General features: G+C 42.4%; 1 protein-coding gene across 1 annotated transcript in view; it reads left to right on the top strand.

Annotated features, from left to right (window-relative positions):
* The window catches only part of dap (death-associated protein), a 24,327-nt gene extending 12,296 nt beyond the window's left edge, over positions 1 to 12,031 (top strand). Inside the window, exons 3-4 of the mRNA XM_050057279.1 lie at positions 1,363 to 1,405; positions 10,102 to 12,031. Coding sequence (XP_049913236.1) covers positions 1,363 to 1,405; positions 10,102 to 10,221 — 163 coding nt within the window. The 3' untranslated portion in view covers positions 10,222 to 12,031. The remainder of the gene's footprint in view (positions 1 to 1,362; positions 1,406 to 10,101) is intronic.
* Positions 12,032 to 14,298: the final 2,267 nt, after the last annotated feature.

Here is a 14,298-nt window from a genome sequence, read left to right as displayed (position 1 = left end):
AAAAAAAAAAAAAAAAAGAAAGCTAGCAAAGCCAGCTCACAGCTAGCAGAGCATTCACTTGAATGAGGAACACTTGCGGCTCTAATAAGCCATATTCTAGTTAATTGAGAGCCTCTCAACCCCACATTATGACAAGTGGCTAGCGAGGAAATAATCAGTAAAAATTCAGCAAATCCAAACATTAATTTAAAAGCAAGGTGTAAATACTCTCATTAAGATAAGTAGCAGGAGGTTATTGAGAGCCAAGATGTTGATTGCAGAGACGGAGGTTAGCCAGATGTGTTGGAAACCCACAACTGTTAATTGATCGTAATTAAAAAAGTTGGATCATAAAATAAATAAGGAAGCAGCAGATGTTTCAAATGGTGTGTTTTCCCGAGTGCGCCGATTCTCGCTGCTGAGGCAGCAGTTTGTAGCCTGTGTGAGAAACTTTTCATCCTTCCAACATATTTATCCTGTTAATGAGGTACGCCATAAGCTGGGACATGCCTGCTGCTATAGCTAATGTCTTTGAGTGGAGTTTTGAAGGTGGCTACCACAACTGTACTCTTTTGCCGGGGGGTGACGACGCCGTAAAATTAGACGGCGCTCGTTTGTCATGTCAAGGTCGATACTTACCTCGGGTTCCGCATTCCTCCTCCTCATCTTTTTCTCTGCCTCCATCCCTTCGTTTTCTCTATGTCTGAGTGAGTGCTCGCCTCCCTCTCTCCTCCATCCTTCTCTCCTCCAACAGTCTATTATTATATAGGTATTTCGCTCCCCTGTCCTCCCTGCCCTCTCGCCTCTCGCCACTCCTTCCCCTCCTCTATCTGCCCTGACCTGCCTTTTACCCACTCGTCCGCCTGCTTTCCACTTCTTTTTCCTCCTTCCCAAATCCCTTCCTTTATCATCATCCTCCTCTTTAACTCTCTTTTCCTCTCATAGCCTCAGCTTTCTCCCACCTCCCTCCTGCTCTCCTCTCATGCTTTCCATCCAGAAGCTGTGAGCCCCAGTGTTTGGCCAGGATGAATGGGAGCTATTTAAGCTGCTGGCAGGTCCATCCGGTGTGTGTGTGTGTGTGCGTGTGTGTGTGTGTGTGGCCAGAGAGAGTAAGACTGTGGGTGTTATGTGTTTTGACAACTGGGAATGTTTGAATTTTTGCACAGCGTCACTGTTGGAGGTTTTGAAGGAGCCAGATTGGTAAACTTCTGTACACGTTGCCATACAGTGCGCTGCATCGTTGGCCTGCACATATACTATGACTAAATTATACAGATTAAAGCACTGGACACACTCTGCTCACTGAATTGTGTATTGTTTTGAATTCTACAGTTAATTTTCAATTAATTATTTCTTCCTCTTTTCTTTTGTTCTCCGTTTTAGTCCACCAAGGGCCCCCATGATTGTGTCTGGAGTGGTGACAAAGGTAAGACACACACACACACACACACACACACACAGACCACCAGTAGTGTTGAAACAAGCATGATGAGGTGGTTTATATCTGGGACATGAGCTCTAGAGGGAGAGGTAGAGGCTTAGTGCTGATATAGAACATTAGAGAACAGGAATAACGAGGCAGAACAGAGGGAGGAGGAGAAAATAAAGAGAATACCAGGGGAGAAAATGTGATGAAGTAAAGACGGGATAGGATCAGTGATCAGATATCTGTAATTAAAGATAATGCTGTGAGTTTGATTTATAGTTTGTTTGTTAATAACCTTCTTTTTCTAAATGTATAAGCCAATGTTATGCATGCCAGCTTCGTATCATAACAATTAGGGTAGTATGTGGTCCCTTCATCTCAGCGCCAAGATCATCCTTTGGATTTTCGCTGGCTCAAACTACATTGTGTTTTCGCATTTTCATATGCCCGCCCTGCCCGCCACTACGGACACAGAGTATAGAAGCGGATCGAGATATCTCGGTTACCAGTGGGCCGCCATATTGTGTCCTGTGTCAAAACAACCATGCTCACATTACGTCATCGACCAGCAGGAGCGTTTATTGGTCCAGTGCAGTGCAGTACAGTGCATTCTGGTAGTTGCAGGGTTTCTACCTCTTTCCTCTGTGCTCTCTGGTTATACAGCACTAGTTTCAAAATCGCCTTGTGTGTGTTTCTACTAGACAGCCCATTTATGAGTTATGAATAGACCATCTATCCAGCAGTGAAATACCTCTTCAACCACAAAACACATCAGTGCAAAGTCTCAAAACTTCTTATAAACCCAGCCTGAAAGATTTAAAAAAGAGAAATATTGACACCAGTTTTTTAACATTCTAACAACACACAAACACGGACATAAGAAATACAGGATGGAAAAAAAGACAATGATGAAAACAAATGAATTAAAAATAAGTAAATAATATTAGTAGTAATAATAACAATATTGATAAGGAATTATAAGATAAAGGATGACACACTGCCAGGTAAAGGAAAGAAAGTACAATTATATGCCAGGTCAAACCATGAGTAGGTAGTGCACAGGAAGGTTGAGGCTGAAAGATAGCATCCTTGAAGTAAAGGCCTTGGGTGGTCAGGAAGGTCCAACGGAGACCTAGCGTCCTGGCAGATTGAATCACAGTGTACAGCAGATGCAAAGAAGCAGTCTAATGTGGTTAGTCAGCCTGACTCATGATGCTTTTGATATATTCAATAAAGGGTCCTCAGATTTTGGATGGATGGATGGATGGATGGATGGATGGATGGATAGATGGAAGATAGATAGATAGATAGATAGACTTTATCATCATTCAATTCCACACCGTCAAAATTCCATTCTCTGAATAAAATATGGCTCAAACTAAACATCAGTAGCCAAACTGCTAGTGCAAATGATGGATATAAAAATGCATAAATAAAAAAAATGCATAAACTAATACAGTTCCATGGAGCTCAGACTAGAGATCAGTGAGAGTGTGAGAAGGGGGTTATTGACTGGGTTCAGTGTAGTTGGTGGTGTGTAAGAGGATAATCATCTTATGGAGTTCAAAAGTCTGATGGCTTGGGGGATGAAGCTATTGCAAAACCTGACTGTTCTGCTCCTGATGCTGTGGTACCTCTTGCCAGAGGCCAGCAGGGAGAACAGTCCATGGTGGGAGTGTGTGGACTCCCTGGTGACGTTGCACGCACGAGTCAGGCGTGAGGGAGTTAGACAGAGTGTACGGGATCTCTTCAAGATGTAGATGAAGAACCCATGTCATATGTTACTATACAATTGAAAAATGTCCGCCCAAATATTGACACCCTTTGAATGAAAATTGTCTGTAAAAATACATAATGTTCACGCCCTCAAAATTTGTTATATATCAGGGTTTTCCCTGCCTATCTAAGACAAAGGCGGTCCACCTGGGTGATTTTGGCCGCCACCTTGGTTAAAGCGTGTGTGTGTGTGCATGGGGGGCGTTCAGATGTAGCGTCTTTTCCGTACACAAACCCATTACTTTCAATGTAGACGCACGTCATGCGCGCTCACAACCCAAAGCGATGCCGTAGCGGAGCGCATTCTGTGCGATGCGCTTGTTTTTTGGTCCGACGCACAGCTCCACGGATCTGCTGTCAGATCCCGGTTCCCCCTCGGGCTGTGTCTCTCCCACTGTTTCCCACGGAGCTCTGCCCTGTTTGAGAGGCGAAGGAAGCCCGTATGTGGAAAGACGTCACTTCTGAGATGTAGAATGTGTATTATAGAAGAGAAACACACATTTCAGGACCACTGACTTGTATCATCAGAACAGACATGTCCTGTGATTTTCAGCCTCCTTTTGTATTTAATACAGGGGGGACAGTACCTGACAGTAATATTCTCAGCTGTCAGGATGTGCCTGCTGTACAGGGTAAATATAGTTATATAAGGCTGAAAATCACAGGACATGTCTGTTCTGATTATACAAGTCAGCAGTGTAAAGCTCAAGCATGTGGGGGGGCTCCTTTCATATTTAATAGAGGGGGGATCGTATCTAAAAGTACAGCTGTCAAGATGCCCCCCGCCACAGGCCTTTGCCACCTTGGTCTAGAAAAAAACCCAGGGAACACCCTGTATATATTGTATGTCCCTGTCATTATATTAAATTGGTTACACTAAATGATGCAGCTCAATACACCACAAATAAATCAATCATAAATTGCAGCATAAATAATGACCATAGAGTCCAAGCAACACCTCTCTGACACAGTCTCAACAAAAAGTAGTCGGCCATTCTATTGCAGAAATGTTAGATCACATTATAGTACACACTGGAGGTGTTGCTTTAAGTGTGTCGACCTCCTGTATGTGTGTGTGATTGTGTAAGCTTCAACAGCCTTGACCTGCCACTTTGAAAAGTGGGTTAAAGTCTGTGAAAAGCTGTGTTTGTTTTTGACTGCATGCCTTGTGATGTTGTGTTAGAGCATACATAGGTGTGTTTGTGTGTGTGTGTCTGTGTAAAAAGTGTCCTTGAGTTCCCAGCCATGTGCGTGTTTGCGTGCGTGTCAGACTGTTTGCGGAAGATTGCAGTGATATCAGCAAGGTGGCAGGCATCCCATTTATCCCCCGATCCTCCTCTAGCCTTCCCATTCGGCCCCTATCACTGCCATCAAACCCAGAGGCTAGCACTGCACAAAGCCTCAGAAAAGCCTTTTAGCAGCTAAGTGAAACACTTCAGCGTGTGTGTGTGTGTGTGTGTGTGTGTGTGTGTGTGTGTGTGTGTGTGTGTGTGTGTGTGTGTGTGTGTGTGTGTGTGTNATTTTCTATCTTTGCTTTCTCTTTGAATGACAGAGTGGGATTCTCAGGGGGGGTTTTGTATTGTAAAAATTATTCGGCCCAAGGTACCAGAGGTGGACATCTAAAGTTAGAAACTAGCTGAAGTAGAAACTCTAAAGAAAAAGAATAAGTTCAGGTGATGCATGTATTTTTTGCTCTTGCTTGGCGTTAGGTTTTCTGGGTCAGACCGCATGTCCTTCTGCCTGCTGAGGTCCGATCTCACCAAAAATTCTTATTCTGACACACACACACACACACACACACACACCCCTGGGTACTCCAGCTTCCTCCCACAGTCCAAAGACATGCAGGTTAATTGGTGACTCTAAATTGCCTGTAGGTGTGAATGTGAGTGTGAATGGTTGTCTGTCTCTATGTGTCACCCCTGTGATAGTCTGGCGCCCTGTCCAGGGTGTACCCTGCCTCTCGTCCAATGTCAGCTGGGATAGGCTCCAGCCCCCCGTGACCCCTAACAGGATAAGTGGTAACAGAAAATGAATGAATGAATGAATGAGTTATATTCATGAAATCCAAGAAGAAATAAATACATTTTTGAAAATACACCTTAACGTGTCAGCATACTGCATATACGCATAAATGCCTATTGAGAGACACAGTTTTCTTAAGAATAAATTATCAGGAAAAAAGCATGGAAAGAAATCAGTAATCTTAGACCGTCTTTTTTCACTCTCTAAAAATATCTTAAAATGTTAATTTGCAATGAGAAATTAAAGAAGACCTGTTATGCTCATTCAGTTCAAATTATCTGTGGTGGAACACTTGTATTCACCCTCCGTTTTAGCGTCTCTCTTTTTAAGCCTCCCTCCCGACAAAGCCCAGTCTGCTCTGAGTGGTCAATTCTTCTGGGTCTTGCGTATGTTGGCGTCTCTGCACTCTCGTGACATCATATATGTGACAGATAATAAGGAAAAGGTGTCCTTTAAGTACTGTAAAAAAAAAAAGAGTATTCAAATCCTTCCAGATTATAAGGTTTCTTCTATTTGAACATGTTTTCATTAAAAAAAATATTTTATTTTGATTAAAAAAGATTGATTGGGAAAATAAAAGTTGCAAATATCATCTAGAAATGGATATATTAGCTGTGTACAACAGTGGTAAAAAAGGAGGCTGGAAGCGCGCCTTGCCAATCACTACGACTTCTATTCACAGTGTGGTGCAATAATACAGTTAATTTGTTGCATTGCCTCCCTACCTCCGCTTCAGAAGGACAGAGATAGAGGAGAGAGAAGCTTTAAACCTCAAAAGAGCGAAGAAGGGCAATTGGAGGTCAAATCCATCCACATCCCGTGCAGTTAGTCATGGAATTGGCTTTAAATGAAAGAGACACACACACACTGTAAATGTTTTGTGCCCACCTACACACAAACACACACATACAGGAGAGTTAGTGCACAGCCTCACATACAGTACAAAACCAAAGTACACATACAGAGCGGATTGGGGTCAGGGAAGGATGGGGTGGGCGAGTAAAGTTCAGAAAGAGGTTCAGACAGACAGACAGGCAGTGTGTGTGTATGTGTGTTTGTGTGTGTGGAGAGAGCGTTGATTGAATTGGTTATATAACTTTATCCTCATGGACATCCTTCGAAATCTGAATATGAGGGAGCCATATGTTGGGTTATTATGTTTATGACGGAGTTGTAACATCCACATATGGCAACACCTGGACAGCCTCAGCAAAAGACCCACTTAACTAAATACTAAAATCCAGTATTTTAGATGAAAAGATTAAAACCTTCAGTGTTTATCCACCTCATCATGAAGCGGCAGTGTAATTTACATTGTGTGTTATATGTTTGTGTGCAGTGCTATAGCTATAAATCTCATCCATCCACTTCAACTAATGTGTAGGGGGAAAAATTAAGACGGGGAACAAATGACAGTCTGATACAAACCAGCAAGGAACAGGTGTGAGAAAATAGAGAAACATTGAGGAAGAAAGAAAAGACTGCTGGCAGGTGATGATAAAAAAAGAAAGAAGGGAGAGAAATCGAGTCATGCTTGTAGTAATTCTGATTAAAATTCTGCATTCCCCTGTGAATGATCAAATTCCTGCTTTGATACGATTTAGAAGCGAGCGGCTGTTTATGGGCGTTTTTCTTGGAATAAGAGATTGAGGTTGCAGAGCACATGAGTGGGACAGATGAGTGCTCCATACTTTACCCTTCATTTTGGGGATTTCCTCATTGTTATTATGATTATCAGAGAGAAAGGGTTTAAAAGGCGGGCAGAAAGAGTGCGTACTAAGTGCCAGCATTGAAACAAACTATAAAACGTTATATAACATAAGCACTTTAACACAGTTATTGTGTGAACTCCAGTCACAACTTGGGCAGGAGTCGGAAAATTGATGACTTCAGACTCAACTTGACAAAATCAAGGAAGACTTGCCATGATAGTATATGTATGTGACAATGATAATCGTGTGTATAATAACAGTAGAAGTATGACTGATAATATCAGCAGCAGTAGGAGACATCAGGCAGGACCATGACAGCAGCGCAACCACGACACACGATCCAGGCACAGCTGTGATACGAGGGAACCTGCGAGACAGTGGAGCACAAAGGCTCCGGAGAAGAAGCCGAGTCAATGACATGTAGTATAGCCGAGTTAGTGATATGCAGTAATAGAGAGAGAGAGAGAGAAGAGGCTCAGTGTATCATAGGAGGTCCCCCAGCAGACTAGGCTTATGTCAGCCTAACTAGGGGCTGGTCCAAAACAAGCCTGAGCCAGCCCTAACTATAAGCTTTATCAAAAAGGACAGTCTTAAGTCGAGTCTTACATGTGGAGATGGTGTCTGCCTCCCGGACTGAAACAGGAAGATGGTTCCACAGAACAGGAGCCTGATAGCTGAAGGCTCTGGCTCCTGTTCTCCTGACTTTAGGAACCAAAGATAATTGTGGTTCACACAAAGCAAAATGCAGTATGTCAAAAAAAATTACAGATGGAGACACAATAACTTCCAACAAACTTGTTTTAAGAAATAAATAGATTTAAAGAAAAAACATTGATGATGACTTTATTGTTATTGTTCTGTTGTTAAAATGCCATTATAGTTCGTGAAAAGTGCATTATGATTTGCTCCTGAACTCACAGTTTAGGACTTGGGACTTGACTCAGGACTTGCCCGTCTTGACTTGGGACGTGAGTGCAAAGACTTGAGACTTATTTGTGACTTGCAAAACAATAAGTACGTTGAGGTTAGGTTAGGTTAGGTTAGGTTAGGTTAGGTTAGGTAAAACTTTATCGTCTCCGAGGGGCAGTTTAGGATACAGACAGTAGTCATGATTACAACAAAACAGACAGTACAATACATAACACACATAATCCAGTATCACACACTGTCAGGAGTAAATCATGGACATTGGTGGTCACTGCTGGTTAAGATAAGCGACAGCAGATGGGACAAAGGACGATCTTTAACGCTTAGTGCTACATTTAGGGAGGCAAAACCTCTGCTCTGATGGAAACCTCTGAAACTCAACATGGAGGGGATGTTGTGAGTCTGAGCTTTTGAGGTGACTCTTTCTTCATACAGATGCTGTAGATTGTTAAAAGTAACACCAGTGATCTTACAGCACAACTTGACCACTCTTTCCAACTTGTTCTTGATTTTAAGGCTCAGATTACCAAACCACCAGACCATGTTGTAAGAAAGAACGGACTCAATAAAAGCAGTTTCATTATTGTCCTATTTACATCGAAACTCCTCAGCTTCCTCAAAAAGAATAGACGTTGGTTTGCCTTCTTACAGATGCTGTGAGTGTTCACATCAAAATTGAACTTGACATCTAAGACAGTGCCCAAATACTTATCCTGCTGCACTGCTGCCGCCAGCACCCTCGATCACACGAGGAGCAGGAAGAAAGGGCTTCCTTCGAAAATCAATAAATGTCTCATTGGTCTTAGACACATTAATGTGGAGGGCAATTAAAAAGTTCATCCGGTACTGGGCCATGATCGTGCTCTGATCCATGAAGAACGCTTACGTCCGCGTACTTAAGATCAAATCTTGATGTGGGATTACTCTGACATTCATCTGTGTATAAACGAAATAAAAGAGGAGAAAGAACACACCCCTGAGGGGATCCAGTAGATGCACAGTCGAGCTAAAACCGTAGTTCAACTTGACCAGGCCATGTATTTGGACTACTGTCCTTGTCCAAGTATACAAGCACTGGAGGGGAATCAATTTGTTGATAGAAGTGTGTCCAATTCCACTATGATAGGTGGCGATATGCCCTTTCAGCTTGTTAGTATTGGACCTTTTTTACAGTTTACCTATTACACAGACCAAACAATCGACAAACAAGTTAGCTACGAGTAGCTAGCGGCAAAATGGTACCATGGTGGACAACTTGACAGCACTGTACATTTCATCCGTCCAAAACTGCCCAGCCCTGGATGTAGATTTCGCCATGTTGTGACCAGCTTCTGCTTCTGTTACGTATTTAATGCTATTCGACTTCTGGGTCAAAGCCCGGGGAGGAAACTGAGGAGGATGCGTAGAGTACCTAGGTCAGTTTGGGTCCAATTGACTGTATACATGCAGGAGGAATTCGGCTCCCAATCGCATTATCAGAGTGTGTTAGACTTTGAGAAATTCTATTTAGTACGATTTCAGTCGGACTAACCTGTTTACATGTATTCAGACTACCACAATAAATCAATTTTCTCTAATGTTATTTAAACGTAGTGACTGATTTGGTCCCACCATTGTGATGTCCTTTGCACTGATGTTTTTAATAATGAGCCTCTTCCCGCTAAAAATCACATCAATATCTTACTGTTTAAGAGCTAACATCAGTTGGATGGATATTTGCTGTACCGTATGTTGCAGTGGTTTGTTCCAAGCAGATACAGCAGAGCTTATAGGTGGTGCCATCTGAAATTTTAGCTTCAATCATTATTTTCCCAGATGGCAAATATGAGAAGAAGGCGATATAAGACAAATGTTTTCCCTCATGGTTTGAGCACTACCACCAAGATGGTTCATGCTTCATGTGCAGTTACACCTGCGGAATCACCAGCTGTTCTAACTGTGCGCTCCTTGTGATGGTAAAATGCTTATAAACTCCGAAATGACACAGCTTTGTATGACATAAAAGCATTTCATATTGGCCATCAAGAATAAAGACTCTGTCAGAATTGAGCACTTGTTCTTTTCCATTTTATCTCTACTAGGCACGCTGGTGTTGTGTATGTTTCGAAATGCCAAGTTGACTTGGCACCAAATTTTAGCAGGAAAACTGTGCATGAACTCATTTTGCAGCTCAGGCTGTAAGCTCCAGTGTCTTTGCTTTGAATGTGGTTCATTATTTTGCCCTTAAAGACTGTTGACTGACTGTGTTCTGTCCAGGGTGATAAGGACTTCACCCCTGCAGCCGCCCAGGTGGCTCATCAGAAGCCCCAGCCTTGTGTCCCCAAGCCGCCCACCAACCAGCACATCAAACACCACATCCAGCAGCCACGCAAGTGAACTAGGCAGCAGGCTACGAACGGCGACGCTAACTCCACCAGCCGGCCTTCCCAATGGAACACATAGGATGAAGACGTTTCCCCACCAGGCACAGATCTCCTCGAAATAATCAGAGTAGTTTTTCATAGCTTGTTGCATTACACTTCTGAGAAATTTATCAGCAGCAGATACCCTAATGCAAAGACAGCCATTGTAGAAGTCCCGCTCTCTACACCGCCGCTGCTTTAATGTGGCACTATTACTTCTGCACTTTTGTATCTTCTCCTTAAGAGGGATTATTTTGACATTTGTATAGTCTTAAGTGGTATAAATGAGTGGATGGGCTTCTAAAATGGCTGTCATTCCAGGATTAAACAATAAAGGAGTCATCTCAGATCTGAGTCTGGTGGGGGGAACTCTCACCCCCAGCAATGTGCCGACCAATCACAGCAACCAGCCAATCACAGCAACCTATCAATCAGGCCAACTAACCAACCAATCACCTCGCAGTGATGAGCCTCAGCTCCAGCCTTCTACCTACGATCTTCACAGACCAAAAGAACCAATCGACAAATCATGAGGTGGACGCCACTTTCACATCTTCACCACAAACCAAAAAGAAACCCAGAGAGCAGCTTCTAAATTGCGAAAGTCAATTTGGTGTGTGTATCACCACTGAGGGTGTTGCCAAATTGCACGGATACAGCATGGACCAGAGAGAGTTAGAGTAGCCAATTAAATGACAGCATTAACCAAATTTTAGCGGCAACTTTGACAAGCATTCCATTCGGCCATTTCAATATTATAGATGCCAAGTAAGGAGAACCAATTAGATGCAAAACATGACCCATTTCCCTGTAATTATGGCTGTCATAAATAGCTACTTGATGCATGTCGTTAGTGTTATAACTCAAGATGGCTAGCTAATTAAGCTTTTGGGCCACAGCAATATCTATTTAGCTTCTGCACAAGCTTCCTCCTGTGTCAGTGTTCGTACCTTGTATTTATCAGAGAGGAGTCTCACTGATCTACTCTCCATTTATGCCTGTAATAAGGTCTGTCCTTCGCTGGCAAGTTTGAATGCAACCTGAATATGCTTCACAGGAAAATAAAATCTCCCATTAGTGCCTCATTGCTTAGATTTCAGGATTTTCTGTCGCATTTGAGTTGCATGGAATTCAATTTCATCTGCTTCCTGCCGGAGTTAACCAGGCGTAAAATATAGCCGACAGTGTCATGCAAATCTGAAAGATACTGTGAAGCAGCTGCAGGACGCTTTGTGTTAGCATTAGCATTAGCCTGAACATCACAATGTTGAACAAAGCATCGCAGAGAAGTGGCTCAGAAACAAAAGTGAGGCTCTTAACTGTCAGATGAAGGCAACAAGGTCATTGCCGTGCAAAAACATTCCATAGAAACAAGTTTGTCAGTGTACAAGGATAGTTCAAGACTGCAGGTATTGCTCGTTGCATATCAGAAAACTGTATCAGCTCCCAAAAATCCAGATCGCCATTTCCCTAGAAATTATACATATTTTGATGCACACACAGACACACCACCCTTCTCCTTAAGCACCCATCCCCTTACACTCAAGTGTCAGTTGTTGCAACACTAACGTTCAGGTTTCCAGGAATGAAAGAAAGAAATTTATCTTGCCAAGAAGGAACGATTTCCTATGTTAATTTAAGTTTGAAAGAGTTTTATTTTTGTTTTTCTCTGTTCTTTTTCTTGAGAAAATTGTTCAAATTGTATAAATCTTTAGTCAATGAGTGGAATTAGGTATTAGGTGCGGTTGTGGTAGGAAATAAAGATATAGACTATCTTGAAAGACGCCTTCTTTGAGCTTGTCTTTATTTGAATGAAATGAAGAAGATGAAAAAGATTTTCTGCTCCGAGACGGTGACTCATGTGGTTCAAATATTTTGTACTCAAGTTCAAAGAAGTTCCACTTGCTGATGGATTGTGTCCTGTACCTCACCAAGAGTATTTGAGCATCCCATGGTGAATTAGCACTCTGCACTGAGGGATTAAGGCTCAGGTGGTGTTTTGAAATGAAACAGAAGCATCTCTCCAAGAGCTGTCCGCTGTTTTTTTTTTTTTTTCCGTCAGCTCTCACACACACACATGCACAGCGTGCACCAGGTGGTAGTGCATGTAATCCATCTTTACACAAGCATCTGCAACCAGGTGTTCTGTCAGTTTGTGTTAGCCCAATAAACCAGCCAGTGCAGGCTTAGTGTGGTATGAGCCTCTGTCAGCAAGCTGAAACACCCCATTAAAGCAGACAGGATCTCCTTGACTCTCCATGGTTTTATATAGTTCTCTCATTGTGGCAGACCTCTCATCCCCTGCCATGCTGTATTAGACTGACTGAGAGAACAGAATGAGACTGAGACGCTGCTAAAAATGTTTTATACTGCCCTGCTCAGGAATCTCTGCTTGTATTAGTAGGAATTTCACAATGAAGAAGGTCAATTGGATTTTCTTAAATACCCAGAAAATGAATTGACATTGACATTGAACAAACTTTTGGTCAGTATTTAGCACACAGCGCTGACACTGCAAAGATTCTCTCCTTCATAATTGACCAGCTACAAGTCATGGTACTGCAAAAGTGCTTTGAAATACCTATTACATTAATTAAATTGTCTGTTTAAATTTGCCTTGTAGATAAAAGTCAATTACATATCATATAATAGTAATGTAGGTTTACTTTTATTCATGTTAGTATATCATTAATGAAGTCTGTAGAGGGACAGCCGATGTTTTTTGGAGCACCTGGATTGCAATTTACGTCCATTAAAAGTGCGTTTTGTGCCAGTGACAGGCTCAGGTTGTAATTGTAGGTGTATGACAATGTTATGGAAAGGATCCCTACAGAGATGGACCTTTTTGTAAAGACTAAGAGTGCTTTCGGACCTGGAGTTCGTTTGCTTTGGCCCATATCAGGGACTAATTTTGTTACAAAGTCGTATAATTGCCTAGAGTTGTTCATGTTCTCACAGCAGCATTTACAAGCAAACAAACAAAATGGGTGCTCATCTTTAAAAAAAAACCATTCAGCCTCTGTAGGGATCAATTCCATAATGTTGTCAGACACATATAATAACAGTCTGAGCCAGTCGATGGCAAAAACAAGCACTTACAGTGGATGTAAATATGTGGGGCCAAATGCCCTAATTGGTTACATTGCAGCCTGTTCCGCTGGTGCCAGGGACTCGCTCAATACTGGACCTTTTTCAAAAATTGCTGTTCCCATTTGTCACTTAGACACAAAAACATTGGAAAACAGGGTCTAGGTCGAAAAACCCAGAAGTTGCCCTTTAAGCTGGTGGGCGCACTCATTGACTGGCTCAGTAGTCTGTTCTGGGCAGTACTGGTGCCTAATAACAACAAACAATTTGCCCATTAGCAAGGCACTGTCCTTTGTGTGGGTATATTTAGGGGAGGCCAGTTCCTGCAGGCAAGAGAGGTTATCTGTCTCTGTCAGACTGACCCCAAAACATGCTTTTTTAGTTTTTCTTCCAACGCCAGAAAAACAGTCAAGGTTACAGTTTAAGGCACTTTACCCTCAGAGCCAAGTCCTCATTTAGAGCCACTTTATTAGCCCTGAGTATACACCACCAGCTGTTAGCCATGTAGTCCCCCCGAACATTAAAACTGGCTGCAGCTAGTTGAGACTGGTCATGCCTGTGACACAGGCTTCAGTCGATAGGCACCAGTGGGAGGAGGAGGTATTTTTAGTCATTTAGATCAGGACCTTTTTGGATTTGCTCGCGGTCATTTTGATAAAGCATCAGGGCTAAGATGACAAATGTACGGTGACATTTTGGCTCCAACTCCACCAAAACAAACTACATGCAGTTCCAACTTCTGTTTTCTGTGGTAGTCCTCAAACAGCACTGACAGGATTTTATGTAAAACCCTTTTTCCTGTTGTGTCCCTGCTGAAAATCAAACAGAAAGTAAGATGCAGTACTTTTTTTATCAAGTTTGGTGTTACTGAAACTCCCGAGAGATTTTTTTTCTTTTGAAAGAGAGCCAAGATTTCCTCACTTTTTTATCAGCGAGGGCACCGGCACTTGAGGTTCATTTTCAG

This window comes from Epinephelus moara, chromosome 11, assembly GCF_006386435.1.
Source record: "Epinephelus moara isolate mb chromosome 11, YSFRI_EMoa_1.0, whole genome shotgun sequence".
Lineage (NCBI taxonomy): Eukaryota > Metazoa > Chordata > Actinopteri > Perciformes > Serranidae > Epinephelus > Epinephelus moara.
Note: the sequence above shows the minus strand (reverse complement) of the source record. Positions and strands in the feature narration are given on the sequence as shown.